This window comes from Microtus pennsylvanicus, chromosome 6 (assembly GCF_037038515.1).
Source record: "Microtus pennsylvanicus isolate mMicPen1 chromosome 6, mMicPen1.hap1, whole genome shotgun sequence".
NCBI classification, from domain to species: Eukaryota; Metazoa; Chordata; class Mammalia; order Rodentia; family Cricetidae; genus Microtus; species Microtus pennsylvanicus.
In genome coordinates, this window is record NC_134584.1 from 118,660,296 (window position 1) to 118,677,565 (window position 17,270).

General features: G+C 48.3%; 1 protein-coding gene across 2 annotated transcripts in view; it reads right to left on the bottom strand.

The window, feature by feature from the left end:
- Positions 1 to 5,269: 5,269 nt before the first annotated feature.
- Mbtps1 (membrane bound transcription factor peptidase, site 1) overlaps positions 5,270 to 17,270 on the bottom strand; it is a 54,244-nt gene continuing 42,243 nt past the window's right edge. For both annotated transcript variants that reach the window (XM_075977433.1, XM_075977434.1), the window contains exons 18-23: positions 16,710 to 16,787; positions 14,363 to 14,503; positions 12,361 to 12,492; positions 10,684 to 10,810; positions 7,611 to 7,741; positions 5,270 to 6,113 (exon numbers count right to left, since the gene is read on the bottom strand). In XM_075977433.1, the coding sequence (XP_075833548.1) occupies positions 5,917 to 6,113; positions 7,611 to 7,741; positions 10,684 to 10,810; positions 12,361 to 12,492; positions 14,363 to 14,503; positions 16,710 to 16,787 (806 nt within the window). In that variant the 3' untranslated portion in view covers positions 5,270 to 5,916. The remainder of the gene's footprint in view (positions 6,114 to 7,610; positions 7,742 to 10,683; positions 10,811 to 12,360; positions 12,493 to 14,362; positions 14,504 to 16,709; positions 16,788 to 17,270) is intronic.

Genomic DNA, 17,270 nt, shown 5'->3' on the forward strand with positions numbered 1-17,270 from the left:
ACAGGAAGTACCTAAGGAAGGACCGAGGAAGGAAGGGACTCCAGGAAGAACGGGAAAGTCACGGGTCTCCCCCGCGAAAGCTCCTGAGGCAGCTGTAACTAGATGCCATAGGCTCGGGGCTTGAAACATCAGAGATTTAGCTTCATTCTGGAGACTCAGGTCTGAGGTCAGCAGGATCTGGAGAGTGTTCCCTCTGCTCTCCCCATGGGGCTACTGGTGCTCCATGGCTATTGTGGTCTGGTTTTCACATGTTGGCCTGGGGTCTGGTGCTCAGAGACCATGCCGAGCTGTATAAAACCTTTCAACTCCACATCCTCTTCACTAGAGTGGGGTTATTAAACCTGGGGACGGTGGAGATGGATACTATGGATATTAATCAGGATCCAGGGCAGGAGTCCAGGCTGTCGGGGAGAGGGACCACACACAGTAGCATCTAAGTGACCCGGTGTCAAACCATACCTTCCAGGAGCCAGGAGGCTCAACAGCCCCCATGCGCCCCTCCTCCCAGTCTCCTAAGGAAAAAGATAAAAAGTGCTTGGCCAGGCCATGGCTAAAGCTTTGTACTCCTTAATCAGGCTCAGGGGCTCAGGGCACTCCCCTGCCCCTGCCCAGGGTCCCTCATTAGCTGCCCATTACTGTGCATGACTTAGAAATTGGCCACTAAGCTGTAAAATTCCACGATCTCTTAATTCTTTGGGGCTTTGATATCCACTCCCTTGCAGGCCTCCCAAGGCTGTGTGACCTTTCCCAAGCTGTGGAGGGGGCACCCTGCAGGGCACCATCTGCAGCCAGAGGAGGGTGGGCAGCCACCCTCTGCTCAGCCCCGTACAGCCAGTCCCAAGGTACTGAGCAGAAGACAGCCAAGGAGGTGCGCACAAGCACCCTGGGGATCCTGCAGGTGGTGGAGGGGGCTTGCAGGGCACTATGCTGGAGCATCCACGCCTTCGAACCTTCTCCCTTTATTCCCGCTGGGCTTCCCGACAGCTGTTCTGTTCTCCGCAGTGTATGACGGGGACTCTCCTCAGAAGCTTAGAAAGTTCTGGATCATGTGAGGTAGCTTATGGGAGTGGCCACGTTACTGGCACAGGGTCTCTGGCTTTGACCACGTGAGAAAACAGTACGTCCTGGTCCAGAGTCATTCATGAGAAGCAAGGAAAAGAATTATTGTCAGCAGTAAGTGCTGAAGCAGGAGCGCAGGTCACATGACACTGCCTACAGATTTTCATTTTGCCCTCAGCCCCATAGGGAGCTTCGAGAAGCTGTCAGTGCCAGTTCGTCAGCACCCCAGGCTACACTGGTTTCCACAGGACTCCTAAAAGCTGCCAAAGAAAGCCTGGTGTGCTGAGAAGAGGGAAAGGCACCAGGCTGAGTAGGCGGGGCCTCCTGTCATCCCCCCATCAGCCTGCAGAGGTGGCCCAATGAATGCGGGTACAATAGAGCTAGCCTAGCGTTCAGCTTCCAGGACAGAGCCCCCTTAGGTAAACACACGACACCTTGGGGATCCAGAATCCGGCATGACTGGCTGATGAAGGCACAAAAAAGGCTATCCTAACCTGCAGTCCTTGTGATGTGACCTCATATGGCAGGAGGGTTCCACAGATGAGATGAAGATCCTTGACATGAAGAGGTGAGCCTGGAGGGGTCACATGATGTGACCACTGCAGGAGACCCTCATGGAAGTCAGGTCTCAAGACCCTTGTCTGAATCCTAGGTACTCACTTCTTCCTGCAGCGGCAGAGAAGAGTGAGTGGAGGGCTGACTGGGGCAACTTTGGGGATGGGTAGACGTCTCAGGGTCACCTATGCTCCTGCAACAAACTCCAAAGAGCTCACAGGTTCATCAAGTCCTTGGGAGTCCTCGTCAGGGTACACAATCTTGCAACAGGTGTCCTTGTAAGAGTGCTGGAGTGGTCAGGGGTCATCAGGAACTCAAGGGCTGGGGGATGAAGACAGACCAAGATGCATAGTACCTACTGAAGGCGAGACAGGCAGGAGGCAGTCCTCTATAGCCCTGCCACCCAGCCAAACAAGACCACTTCGAAGCTTCCAATCTTTGGAACCAACATAAGGGAACAAAGCTGTTTATAGGCACCCAGCCAGCTCATGGCACCCTGATCTCTGAGCTGCCTGAGAGCAGAGGCCTCAGGCCCCTGGGCAAGGGCCAGGTCTGTGGTTACAAATCCTCCTGGGTCCTCTTGTCCCCTGCAGGCATCATCAGGAGTCCTGTCTAAAATGAGGGAGAAGGGACTGGACTTTGGAGGTGCAAGGAAATCTTAGATTTATGTCCAAGTTCATCTCCCTCTTGCCAGCAGTGTGCCCAGGGAGAAACGGGAAGGCTAGGCAACCAAGAGACCTGGGGCACGACACAGCTGGTGCAGAGCCCACGGCCTCTTCGTCCACCATGGCCTGATCACAAACACTCCTCAGGTCTGTAGGACCAGAGATCCTTTCCCGGTGCCCCAACTAGATGTTTCCTGAGACTGGCCCAATCACAAGATCCCCTGAAGAGGCATGTGTGAGCCTGGGAGAGGAAGGGAGGCAGAATTAACATAACTCAGCACATTAACCACGCTGACTGCACCTGGGGGCTTAGGCACATTCCTAGCACCATACAACCATTCCCACTAATTCCTGAGCATTCATCATCTCTCCCCCAGCAGCCCCTCTCTCCCCGGCCCTGGCAACAGCTAATCTGCTTTGTCTCCATGGATTTGTCTGTTCTGGCCATTTCACGCCAATTCAGTTACAGGAGCTGAAGCTTTTCGTATCTTTTTTCAACACGTGCGTTTAAAGTTTATCATGAGGTAAATGAGGCAGAGTATCCTTCGAGGCTAGTTTGCCATCTCACCAGCTAGACTCCTCCTCCACCAGCAGTACCTGGTGGCCACTGCCTCTTGGCGGTAGTAGAACTATGCATGTCTCCTCTAGCTTTGATTCAGCCACTTCTGGACACATCTAGGAATGGGGCTGCCAGGTCTTACTGTCACTACTGACTCAGTCAGACCCTTCTGGGTGAATTAGGACACTGGGGGCAAGACCCTGAAACTTGGGGTTCCAGACCACTCCTCTGTGCCTTCCAAAGCACCGTGAATGAAACCAACACCCTACTAGTATACAGTAAGGGGTTATTTGGGAAAAAATAATTCAAGAACTCTGGGAACTTCTGCTTAATCCACACAGGGAAAAATGGACAACCTTGTGCAATGTTTGGCTCAGCAGACCAAAGGCCCAGCCTCTCTCCCCTCAGTGGGCTCCCTTGCTCGGGCCAATTCCAGCCCATTCCGAGGCAGGCTGTAAGCACCCTCGCATGCTGCCACCTCAGTTGTGCCCAGGGATAAGGGCTTGGCAGGTCCTGGGCACCTGCTGTGGAGCTGGCCTGCCCCCAGGCCTGTCTTCAGCTTTCAGAGGTCCCCAAGTCCTTGTTTTTGTATGGGCCCAGCATGGACAAACATGAGTGTATAAAGCCATGGATATGGGCATCCCCCACACAGAGAACAAACATGGGCTCCAAGAGCACATACCGCTCAGGAGCTAGAAGGGCTGAGCTGGAATGTATTAAAATGCCTAGAGACCCAGTAGGAGAGCCTGTATTGGGAACAGGTGAAGTCTACAAGGTGAAGTTTGTCTACAACCAGCAACCTGGTCAATTGCAAGACTGCTGGCAGCAGCTGTGCAGGCAGGAGTCATCCACCCAACACGCAGCACGCTGTTATCAGAGTGCCACACCTACAGCAGCTCACCTTCACATCAGTGTGAAGGAGGTGTCATTGGCCCCGATTCACACATGAGCCAAAGCCCAGGGACCTCACCTCAAGTCATGACAAGTGGCAGAGATGGGATCTGAACTGGGGGATTTAAACATTTCATACTCCAGGCTCATTACCTCAAAATCTATGCTGCCTAAGATGGGGCTGGAGCGCCCAGGCAGACTTGCTCTGCGGCTGCAGTCCTGGTCCTTCCCTTTCCCATGCTCTGCTGGTCCCTGTACACTAGGGTATACTTATCCCAGAGGTCCTGGGCTGAGGGCTGATAGTGACTAGAGGCCCCACATTAACCACTTCTCACTGGGTAAGTGGGGGTTACATGCAGATACAGGGTCTACTGTGTGCTGATGGAGCCAGGACTGTTTGTAACATCCTGAAGTACCCCAAACAGGGAGCTAGCATTACATGGGCCCTAGGAAGACCTCCCAGACCCAACAGCAGCCATGAGAGCATGAGAGTTACGAGTGACCCACAGACCTGCCCAGAGAAAGCTCATGCGCAAGACCCACATCAGCCGTGGTCACAACCACAGACTTCCAGGCAGCCACTCTCAGCCTCGGTATACAGGGCTAGTGCCCAGCAGCTGGCATGTGTGGCATGCTGGTTAGACAGGGATTCCATGGGAAGAGGCCGCTGGGACTCAGCACACTTAAAGAAGCAACTGAAGGAAGCCCAAACCTGACCAAAATTACTGATGTTCATGCTTTAAAGGGCACCAGGGAGAAGTGAGCGTACTTCAAGTCTGATAAGGACATGTAAAGAAAGCTCACAAGGCAGTGACAAAGGTTCACATGACCTCATTAAAAACCAAGTACGGGCTAGGGACAGCATTTCTCCAAGGAAGATGCACAAATGGCTATTCCACCTCAGTCTCCAGCACTATGATCAGAATGGTAGAAACAAGCACGGGCCAGGACACAGAGAAACCAGGATTCACACTGCCAGCAAATGTGTCAAATACTGCACTGCTTTGGGAAGTCTGACAGCTTCTCCAAATGAATGATGTCATCACCCCAGGAAGACTCCCAAGGAAAATACTCGCTCAACAACACATGAATGACGACCCTATACACAGTAGCTGGCAAGTGGTCTCCCCACAGCGGAATATTATTCGGCCATAAAAAGGAATGGCCTGACACCCACTACACCATGAGTGGAGCGTGACGACATGATGCTAACAGAAAGAGACCAGCTGTGAAGGACCATACCATGTGAATTCGTGACAGAAAACACCAGAACAGGCCAATTACAGAAAGCAGGCTAGTTGCAGGATGGGGGAAGATACAGGCAACTGCTCACAGGCCTGAGCTTTCCTTGGGAGTGATAAGAATGTTCTGGAGTTAAAGAGTCAAATGGTGCTGGCCACATTACCTAGTGAGAACACTGGAGCTCATGGAAGCATAGCCCGACATGGACATTTTTACAGTGTGTGACCCAGCTAACCCAGACCCCACTCAGGGTTATTAGAGAGAATGGGAGGGTAGCAGGGGCCTGGTATACAACATGTTCCAGCTTTGTAAGGTTATGCATATTTATTGAAAATTTCCTTCACCAACAATGGTGAAATCAAGACCTCAAATTACAAAACATGATGGCAGTTGATACTTATAAAAATAAAGCGAAGGCCTGCATTTCCCAGATCTATGCACATTCCCTTCAGTTCAGTCTGTCCTCTCATCAAAGAGGTCATGGAATCTGATTCCCTATGATGTCACTGCAGAAAACTGCACTCGATTGACAAACAAAAACAACAACTTTGCTTCCAAATAGCACAAGTCTTCAAAATGACTCTCCCCATAATAAATATAGAAAATAGCCTGTAACAAGCATGTCTTCGCTTGGTCAGGGTTGTAAGCTTTATGTAGAAAGTGTGCTCCAACAGGCCTCCCAGGCTCTGTGTCTTTGGTGCACTGTCATGGGCCTGATGCCACTGGAGGCTGAGCTACTGAGCCCCTCCGGTCAGAGCCCAGCACAGTGAGGTACTTCAGGATGTACCTCAGAGATGCCTGGAGAGAACACACTAATCCAGCCACAAGCTGGAGATGGGTTCCTTAGAAACAGGCACCTCCCAGAATGCTCTTCTGATGCCCTCCCTGTGTGGCCATCAGAGTGGTCCAAGGCCTGTTGGCTCCTGTGGCAGGCCACTGTGATGATCACACTGACGGGGTCCTTGGCGGGTGGGTCTGCTGTGCAAGCTGCGGACGCTTTGCCCTGGGCCGCCTCCGCTTCGGCCGGCTTTTGGCCTTGCTGATCTGTACCACAAAGAAGGCCAAGGCCACCATGGCTCCAAGGAAGGCAAAGACAGGAATGGTCTGACCCACCTCTTGGTTGTAGCGGCCGGGCATGATCCCTGCAAGAGGACAGTCATTGGTCAATGGTGTCACAAAACTATAGCTATAGCCTTTCTGAGAACCAGTTCATCAGAGACCAAACACTGACTCCATTAGCTTGGGTGGCAGACATCACTTCTGAGCCAGAGTTTAGGAGCCTGGCTGCTAACTACAGTGTTGCTGAGAGGGTCACAAAGCCCGTTTTCATCAGCTGATCCCAAGCATCCCTATGTGTATGAGGGAGTGGCTTAACCTTTTGGCTTGTAGGTGGGCAGGCAGGCAGGCCTCAATCCTGTCACAGCCAGCCTACATCAGCAGGGTCTAGAGAAGGTTCTTGGTTCTCAAAGATCAATGGAAGACACACTAGTTTCAATCCAGAGGGGAAGAGGACAGTGCTGGAGTCCTGCTAGCTGAGGAAGAGGAAGCCAAACAGACAGATACTAGAGGCCTGTTGGCCGTGTTCCCCAGGTGGCAATACCTCCTGGAATGGCCACCAGAGGAACATCAGATTAAAAGTCAATGATTCTGTAACTATCAATGCCAAGAGTTCCAGAGCTTACTATCATTGGCGTACGCCATGTCTACACTTCAGGATCTTGGCTTCACCTCATGATGTTCCATGGCTAGCCTGCAAGGGCTGGGGTACCTTTTTCCCAACCAATTCCTGAAACCCAAAGAAACCCCACCCTCTTGGGAGCTATGAACCCAAGAAGGCTGCAGGAGTTTATAAAATTAAAGGACCACACACACTGAGCTGGAGGGATCTGGGACCAACTCTTCCAGCTAAAACATTGAAACCTGGACAGGAAGTCTGTTCAGGCCAAAGGTCTTAACTAAGCAGAGGACAAGCTGGATCACCTCAGGAGCCTGTTACAGCTCAGTTAGCTGTCAAGACAGGCTACAGAGGACCCAAAGACCCCAGGGACCAGCATAACAGAAACCCAGTAGAGAAAAGTTGTTTCCTGGTGCCCACAGTTCACACCTGCTTGCAGAAATTTAACAAAGAGCATCCAAATTACTGTGGAAAATTTTAGGTGTACCATGTAGCAAACACACTAAAAATTGATATTTAAAATACATATATAGAGGAGCTGGAGAGATGGACCAGTGGTTAAGTGTACTTGTTGCTCTTATAGAGCACCTGGGTTTGCTTCCCAGAACCACATGGTGGCTCACGACCATCAATCTGTAACTCTAGTTCAGAGGATCTGAAGATGATGTCTGACCTTCAAGAGTACAAGGCACACATGAGATATACATTCAGGCAAACACTCATACACATAAAAATAAGCTTTTTAAGTTAAAATGTGAATATAGGATTTTTAAAGAGAAACAGCATCTTCATCTCTAGATCCACTCTTAGCCTTGTCAATCTGTACTACAAAGGCGACCAGGACCACCACAGCTTCCAGGGATGCCCGGGAAGGCAAGAAGGCAGGGCTCTTCTCCTTGGGGAGGGGAAACACCTGGAAAGCCTCAGCAAGATTTAGCCCAGAAAGATGCCTTAAAGGACTCACCTCCAGGAATGTCCCAGGCACCACTTTCTCCAGGGGACAAAGGTCTCACTTGAGGGCGATTCGATCGAAAGTTGGGTAACACTACTTTGTCCAGGTCAATGGAGAGCAGCTTCTGATGTTTCCAAAGATTACTTCCGGAAATAGATTAGAACAAAAAGATAAGCACCCATCCTCACCTGGAAGCTTAGCTGACACATAACAATAAAGGGCTGCGTGAGACCCTCCAACTCTGATTGCCAGTCAAAGAACGTGCCTGCATCCAGGTCCTGAGAAAGGCAAAAGTCAGATCCATGCTCTGAGATCACAGTATGTAAGGAAGAGCTGTCCTAGAGGATTTATAAAATATCCCACCCAAGACCATTACTGTTCAACACTGAGAACACTGCCAGGCAAGGCAAGAGGACAGTCACAGAGACCAAAGTGTCATGGAAGGCCTTTTTTTTAAGGCTTCAGCTTGCTTTCTGAATGTAAAGCACTGTAGTGAAGGAGCTCCTGGTGAACTCAGAGACCAGCATCCGCAATCAGAACAGGACAGATTTGCAAGTACTCCAGTACTGAAGAAGAGGTGAGCAGGAAACACCTGCCTGCCTGTGGTGACAACCAACAAAGCGTGTGCTGGAACTGTGGGTACTCGGGTGTGAGTAAGGCAGAGCTCATCACTGTTTCCTCTCTAGGTCTGAGGAACTTGGTTGGGCCAATGCAATTAGAGCTGAAGATCACAGTGACTGATACACTTCAAACAGTAATAGGCAGCCTGTGGACACCTTGGGGAGAGCCAAAGTCACCAATGGAAGGAAGCTATCTGGAAATGAAGAATTCCTTATCTTCCTGTGTCAGTCCTCCTAGAAATTGTTGGCTGGTGTCTTTACTTTAGTTGGGGAAAGGCACAGGCAACCAGTCCTAGCAGCAGCCAAGCACAGCTTGTCACTGGCGAGGGATATGAGAGAGACCACAGAGGCTCCTGGCTGAGCATAGCTCGGCCAACTCCAACAAAACTGCATTCCAGCCTGTTTTGCATGACTTAATGCTACTGCTCAGGGTTAATCTGTCTGAAAAACTAACTGAGAAAGACATAGAACCCATGGCGTCTTAAGCTTTCAAAGTGTGTTGCTAAGTGAACATTCTAACGGTGTCCTGTGTCCTGGAGCTGACCTGGGGGCTCACTGCACTTCTTAGTGGTGCACTGAGGTAAAAGTGCTCATGCTAGCACTGCAGTCTCACAGCACACTGTTCAGAGATGGAGGGTCTGCCTTGAGCCAGTGTTCCCACAGCAATGACACCTAAGAATACCTGATGCCCAACCAAGACCTGGGAAAAAGCCTCACCTCACAGAGATGGGAACTTACCCTTAGCATGGCTGATGGCAACCTGCAGCTGTCTAACATAGACAGAGAATCTTCTAGAGACTCAAAATATATCCCACTCTAAGTCTCTGAAGACAGAATAACTTCCCTCAAGATGTCACATGAGAGATAAGAGAGCAGCGCAGTGGTGTGGTAAGGAGAGGGGGTGCCGAGAGCAAGTCAAAATTAAATTCTAGGAGCTGAGCATTATCAGCAGCCTGGACAGACTCAGAGTGGGAGGGATTATCTGATGTGGCCAGCCAGATACCAAAGGTACTGTTATCTATTCTCAGAGCTTTTAGCACGCACTGGGGAGAAAAACCGAGCTTCTGGCACTCTAGCTAACCTGGCTGCTCTATGAGCAGGAGCTGCGGATCATGTCTGGAGCATAAAGTCTAAGATAACAGAAGGCTCTAAATAAATAAAGATTCAAAAATGGAAATATACTACAAGTTTTAAATGTGCAAGGAGACTGAAATGGAAAAGCACTCTTCAATTAAAGGTTTGGGAAGAACCTTTAAAGACCAGGTGATGTGTGTAACTTTCTGTGTGCAATGGGAGCACAGAGGCCAATGGTGGTGTACGACTTGCTCTCTATTTACGTAAGACAAAAGTCTCTGGTGACATGTGGTGCCTGCTGCTTCAACTAGACTGGCTGGTGAGCCCTAGGCTTTCTTCTGTTCCCACTCCTCAGCACTGCGGTTACAAGTGCATGCTGCTGTGCCCAGATTTTTTTTTTTTAAACATGGTTCTAGGGGGTCAAACTCAGCACATGGCAATTACTTTACTAAGTCATCTCCATGGGGCCACCTTTCTTGCTTTCTGTGACAGATATTCTAAGACATGGTCCTTGAGCAGAACACTGAGGAACCTGCATTCATGGAGCAGTAAAGTATGCAGGTAACAACACCAGGCCAGGTTGTCTCCTCACAGAATGGATGTGGATCCTACCCTTGGCTAGGCCACACCGTTCCATCACTGAACCAAGCATAGTGCCTGCCACGAAAGGGGAAAAAGAAGAGAGGTGGAACACTGTCCTAAAGGAAGCCTATGCCAGGAGGAGTTGAAAGAAGCATACACCGGCCCTGCAAACTTCCCCTATTTTGTCCTGCTTAGGCACAAAGCCAGAGAGAGAAATTAGAAGGTGCAAGCTGGAGAAACAGTTCAGCACTGCCTGGCTGGAGAGAAACTGCAGTGGGAACTCAGGTCTAAGAAACTGAAGGGAATGAGGCAGATGATGTCGGGTGAGAGACAGAGGGGCAGAGCCACACAAGGCCACACATTAGTGCAGCTCCTGTGGACAAAGGCTACAGTCAACATGGCAGGTATTTAGCAAAAGCCACCTACTAGGAGCAGCTTCAGTCCTGGCTGCAGAAAGAAAAATAAAAAATAAAACTACCTGCATTCCATACACAACACTTTGGACAGGGAGCACAGCTTCCTTCATGACAGCTCTCAAATCCCAAATTGGAGACCGAGCTTAGCTTCTGCTCAAGACAGCACTTGGCTGGACCCCAGCTTTCCTTCCAGAGTACTCTACTGCAGGACACCACCAAAGCACGTTTCTAAAGATCAATATGGAGGTTTGCTCATTTCCACAATTGTCAGAAAATGACAAGCTAGATCGGATTATTTAACAATGATGTCAGCAAAATTGCATTCTCTCCTATAAAAAAGGAATGAGTCACAGGCCCTGGAGAACAGCAAGGAGAGCACAGGGAGACACTGACCTGGGTGCAGTCTCATTCACAGGCTGTGGCTTCGCCCACGACAAGTGTGGACAGGCTGGAAGAGGTCGAGGTTTCGGGTCTCCCAAGTGGGCCTCAAGAACCTTGGAGTACCGATGAAGGTGGTTTCCTGAGGTTAGCAGCAGTAAGAACAGAAGAGGTGATCACCATTATAAAAATAAAAGGTGGCGCTGAGTAACTGTCTTTCTGCCAATAGCTCACTGTGTTCTGTCAACTACCCCCACATGCTTCAGGACCTCACCTATGGGTGCCTGGTTCCCTTCATCAAGTCCACACCGGCAGTGAGTCTTTGCATATAAGGTTACTAAGGGCAGTAACACAGAAAAACCTCTCTTCTAGAATACTTAATTCTCTGGCAAAATAAACAAACCAATTACATTTCTAAAATCTGTGCTACCCCACACTGTAGTCACCAGCTACACACTGCAATTGAGCAAATGAAGTAGGTGTTACACATCTAAGCAATTTTTTTTTAAAGCACCAGACTGAAATACATTATTAAAATGAATTTTACCTTTCCTACTTTGTATGTATGTGGGGTACATGGACATACACGTTCGTGTGTGTACATGTGTGTGTGGAGGCCAGAGATCAACGTTGAATGTCGTCCTTAATCTACGTTACTCTCATGGAACCTGAAACTCATAGATTCTGCTGGACTGGCTGGCCAGTGTCTTAGCTCACCCAGAGTTGGGGTCACAGACATGCTCTGCCACACTCAGTGTTTATGTGGATGCTGAGGGAGGATCCGAACTGAAGTTTTCATGCTTTTATGGCAAATACTTTGTTAACTGAGCCACCTCCCCAGTCCGCCTTATATTTTAATGTAGCTGTTGGGATTTCTCTTTCTATAGTATTGGCTTTCCTTTACTTTTGAGATGGGGTCTTGCTATCAACAGGCCAGTCTGGCCTCCATTTAGTCCCTTCATCACTCAAGAGCTGGTATTATAGACATTCACCACCACAGCCGGCTGCTACTATAAAATTCTAAACGACACCTGTGGCTCACATCCTTCTGTGGACAGAGCTGCAAGGAAGAAAACATTCAGTTCTTTGAGTACACAAGTACCAATCCACACAGACCCTGGAGGGCAGGGAGCTTTAGGCTCATCACATGCCCGAGTAACCTCAGGTAGCTGCTTAACCTCTCTTCTCCTGTTTCTTCATCTGTACACCAAGAATAATACTATCTCTTTTTATAAGATCACTGAAAGGCATTCGTGAGCTAATCCTTACAAAGTACCCAGCCTGGTGTCTGTGCTCAGAGAGCACTTGAAGATGTTGGGCCTTGGGACTGGAGATGGCTCAGTGGCTAAGAGTGTCACTGTCCTGCAGAAAACAGTCATCATCAATGTTGGGTAGCTTACAACTACGTGTAATTCCAGCTCTATGGGGCTCTAATGCCTTCTTTTAGCCTCACCAGGCACTTGTACATAACCCCCATACACAAAATTAAAATATTTTAAAAGATACTGGATTCAAGCACCTACATACAGGGCCCACTAATTCCTGTCCATTCTGTCCATCCATTTGCTGGTAGCCAGGCTACCAGCAAACACTGAGAAACATTCACTGCTCCCACGGAAGGGCAGGTCCCCGTACTTGATGCAGCACTGAGCTGGCTCAAGTCCCTGCTAAGGCATCATAAGAGATACTCACCTTCCATCCTTTCAGGAGGGGCCAAGCCAGCTCCACTGGGTGGGCGCTGCCGATTTCCTGAATGGCTGAGGCTGGGAGGGGTCACGCCATATGATGTGTACTGAAGGAGGGCATCCAGAAGCCAAAAGCAGTCTGCAGAGTCAACAGGCACACTACTTAGGATTCAATTTGTGAAAATGAATCCCTCCAGGAGAACTGAAGAACACTCAGCTCTCATGAAGAGGGAGAAATGGAGATTCAGAAGTTAGAAGTTTAGGTCAACATGAAGCTGATACCCTCACCAGACTCCCTTACTCTTGAGAAGAAGGCGTTTTATTGGTCAGGGTTCCAGCCCACCCAGGGCAGTCTGCTCCAGTACCAGGTGACTGTAGGTGGAGTTTACTCTGTCTCAGGGCTCTAGGCAGTTCAGCCCCACTGTGACTTATTTGGACCACCTGCCTGAGTCTCACACAGCTCCAGAAAGCTCATGGGCAAAGACAGAACAGGGTTCATTCAGAGGCAAGACCATGTGACACCCACTGAAAAAAGAATAGCCTCTACAAAAGGAGCTCCAAGGACATGAGCTACTACTAAGGACCTGAAGCCATCCTGGGAACAAGTAGGTTTGAACTATGAGGGAACACGCATGGGAAGGCGAGTTTAAGATCAGAGGAGAGCATCTACTACTTGAGTCAGTGGTCCTAACCAAGATGGTAATTCTTTTCTGGATATCTCAGAGTCCAGGTCTAAGAATACAAGCAACTCTCACTAAGAACTGAACAAAGGCCCCCTCCTAACGAGGCTGCAGATACTCCCATCCCAGACCTGGTTTCTCTCTGTCCACTCCCTCCTTCAACCCCCCATGTAACCAGCCCAAGCCCCATTAACACCTATTTGGACCACAGCAGCTTCCAGAGTGGGAAACGTTGTTGAGTACTCTGCTCTGGAAAGAGCATGCACTTATGGTCAAGTGCCAAAAGCCCCCGAGGACCCAAAGAGCTGCCATCTGAAATGCATATGCACAGACACTTAAAATTTTAATAAAGACTCTTAACAGGAAAGCTCAAATCCTAAAGAGAATTTCTGTGGCAATAAAACATTAATCTCCTATCTGCTATGACTTTAAACCTTACTTTTGTTTTTGTTTTTTTTTTAAACCAGTCATAGTCTAAGGATTTACATAAGCTACTGAAGTCCAGTCAACATCAACTTGCAATTGGGGAAAGATGTGACATCTGGCATGTGCCTATGGCTCCACTGTCTGAGGTAGACGCAGAGTCCCAGACAAGCCTGGCTTACCAGCATCTTCCCAAAGCCCTGTAGCGTTTTCATCGTTCCTTCCCTAAAGTAAGAAGGCAAGGTCCATCCATACCCAAGCACATAAGCTGCATACTTGGAGGACACAGGAGACAGGCTGTACAGGAGGCACAACGGAGAACTAGCTCTGTCTTCTTGCTTCCTGTCTTTGAGAAAATAACGGAGGACTGACAAAAGCTCTCAGCACCCCAAACTCTCAAGTCTTAGGGGAGAGCAACAAGCAAGGACTTCAGGACACATGGCCAGGAAGAGAAGTCAGACCAGAGAAACATATACTAACGAGTTCACACAACCTAGCAAGAAGCCTAAGAAGGGCAGAACATGGGTCAATTAGGTTAAGGGACTCTACTAAACAGGTGACAGTGACTCATGAGATGGGAAAACAGAGGCAGGTACTGAGATATGCAGAGGTTTGTGTATCCTATGTGTTAGCCTTCAGGTATTTGCAGAAATATCCCAGCAATCAAAGTACTTGGCACTTCCATGACTGGCTCCTGTGGACACGTACCTGTTTATTTATCCAGCTCTGGCCAGCATCTCTCCAGAGACAAAGCAAAGAGGACCGTGTACCCAAACCATTAAGCATGTGTGTGTCTCCTTTTCTTTTATGGCCATGTTAGGTATTGAACCCAGGGCCTTGTATGTCCAAGGCAAGTGCTCTACCTCTGAGCTGCAGCCCCAGTCCTCCTGTGTGTTCTTTTCTTACCCCTCTGTCTGTGACTGTCATCCAAGCAATTGGAGTCTCCATACAACACGATCCGGCCTCCACCCTCAGCTGGGATCTGATAAAGCCCCAAAATGGGAACATTTTCAACAAATTTCATCTCTTGTTTTAAGATCTCCAATCCTACAGTAAACAAGAACAGCGGTGAGAGTTCTCTGAGGGAATTGCTGATTTTCTAGTTGCCACTTGGACTGAAATTTGACCTACCTAACACAAGACCAGCAAAACAACATTCAAACAAAACAGTGCAAATCTTCAGAACAGGGAAGCAGTATTTAAGCATTATTAATTTTGGTTTTAATACACTCGAGCTCTCACAAGTTCAGCCTGCACTGACACCTCAGGTTCTGTGCTGTATTATAGGGTGGGTCAAATATAGCTAACTTTAAAATTTGCGTCGGTCCAGACGCCATTTTTGATGAAGCACATACCCTAGCAAAAGCATGTCTGAACTGCCAAGCAGACAGCACATGAAACATTTAATGAATCGAGATGTTGGCAGCTGCCAACAGCATAGCCACACTAAATTTACCTTATGCAAACTTAAGTTTACCCTACTATCAGACACCATTGGAATCTGCAACTATGCCTGTAGCCAGCTCTCACACACCTCGCCTCTGCGGAGTGAAATAAGGGATTTAATAGGACAGACACAGATGGCCATGGATGCACTTACATCTAGCCCCAAGCTATGTAAGAGTTTTCTTGTTTTCCCCCTTTTCTTGACCTTCCTGCTTTCCTTCCTTCCTTCCTTTTCTTTCTTTTTTTTTGGGGGGGGGGAGAAACTGGGGCTTGATTGAACCTAGGACCAGGTAAGCAAGTCATTCGACTACTGAATTATACCCTCATCCCTTTCTTTCTAACTTCTGATCAGATGGGATGTCCTGATAAGTCACCCAGGCAGGCATCAAGCTTATGATTTTCCTGCCTCAATAGCTAACAGTAGTTAGGATGACAAGTCTGTGCCACTTTGTCAGCTTTGACAACAAGGTCTTTTCTGCTCTAACATGACATGTACTATCAACGTCCTACCTTTTATACCCAAAGACTCTCCAAGTTAACACCAAGCAGCTGACTTTTTAGAATATATTAAAACACTAAATAAAGTATACACCATTAAATCTACTTTTGCCAAAACTGTAGGAGGCTGTAAGCCAGCTAAGGGGCCATGACTTTTAGCCCCAGAAGTGGCAAGCCTGTGAGAGCAGCATTTAGAAAGTACTAACTTATTACAGAGCTGGGCCTAGGGGCTGGCTTAAAATCACCTGGTGCTTAATGTGACCACAAACAGTTTATGCTTCATGTTTTCAACTGATAAAAGTGTCTCTCCATTACAGAAAAACAGCCACCTTGAAGGTGGTGTTGCTAGTTACTCTGAAAACAGGCCATCAGATTTTAGGAGGAAATGGCTGTCACAGGAGGCATGTCATCTCCTGGCATTTACCGCAGATGAGACATGTCCTACAGCTCAGAATTCCAGCTCTGGAGTGACAGCCATAAGAAGGTCCTGCCCTACTGTTCTGCACCTAACTTTCAGAACCAGAGGCGGCCATATTTGTCCCTGCTCCACTCAGCAGGTGAGTTCTGCGCACTCAGCAGAGTACCCATACTAGGGGCCTGGCCCAGACTTGAGGGATGTCTACTGTAGGTAAACACAGACAAACAGCAATGCCCACTGGAAAGGAAGATGTTGTTTAGTTTTGCTTGTTTCTCGAGATAGGGTTTCTCTGTGTAATAACTCTGGCTGTCCTGGAACTATCTCTGTAGACCGGCTGGCCTTGAACTTACATCTGCCTGCCTCTGCCTCCTGAGTGTTGGGATTAAAGGTGTGTGTCCCCACTACCTGGTGGCAAAAGATAAGTGTTTTTAAGAGGAGCCTTCGTCAGGTTAAGAACTCTCAAATCCATCAAGACCATGCTATAGCAGAGCACACCAATCACAGAACAACCCTTAGACTGTGACCAAGACAATTTTGAGCCCTGACCTGGAGAACCCCATTTCCTTTGCAGACTATACACACATATTCAAATTATCAGCAAGAATCTGTCATACTCATTTTGGAATCCTCCAGGGTCCATGCCACAGTATACAAATACTACTTCTATGAGCTTTACCAGGAACCAGAGCAGATGGAAGGGAAGGCCTGGGACTGCTAGTGGCATTCCTAACACCCAACAAGCACGCAGAAGTGGGCTGTGAGGTACACACAAGTATGCACCAAACACTGCTGAAGCAGACACTTGAAAAGAGTGAAATGCACAGTAAATCTCTGGGGGAAGGAGAGGGGATAAAGGACACTAGAGGCCTGTGAACAGTACCCTTTCTTTACCTTGGTCCTTGAAAGTATGTGTGATCACAACACCATCTTCTGGAAACTTGGCGATGCTGCAACCCGACGCAAAATACACTGGAAAACAGTTGCTCACCATTAAAGAAGCAGAAATGCCCAACCCTCAACTCACTGACCCAGCATTTCAGAGATGGTCTACATCACTTATATTTATTTTTAAAGATTTTTTTTAACCCGAAGAGACAAATGGCTATTGCCTGCTGCACTTCAACTAGAAGTAATCACCTCAAACTTCAAGTAAAAAATGCTGGTGACATATAGTTTCTAAGAAATTTTTAAGAAACATACAAATAAACATTTTTTTTTCTGCCTATTGGAAACAAGGTTTTGTTATATAATCCCAGAGTGACTTCAAACACTGGCTCAGGTTCTTGGCTCCCAAGTGCTAGGATTTATAGGCATGAGCAACCATGGCCAATTTATGTGCAGAGTACCCAGGGCTTTGTGCAAGGTAGACAAGCACTCTATCAACTGAGCTACATGGCTCAGCTCTGATGGGACTGAACCTAGATCCTTGTACATGCAAGACAAGTGGCCACT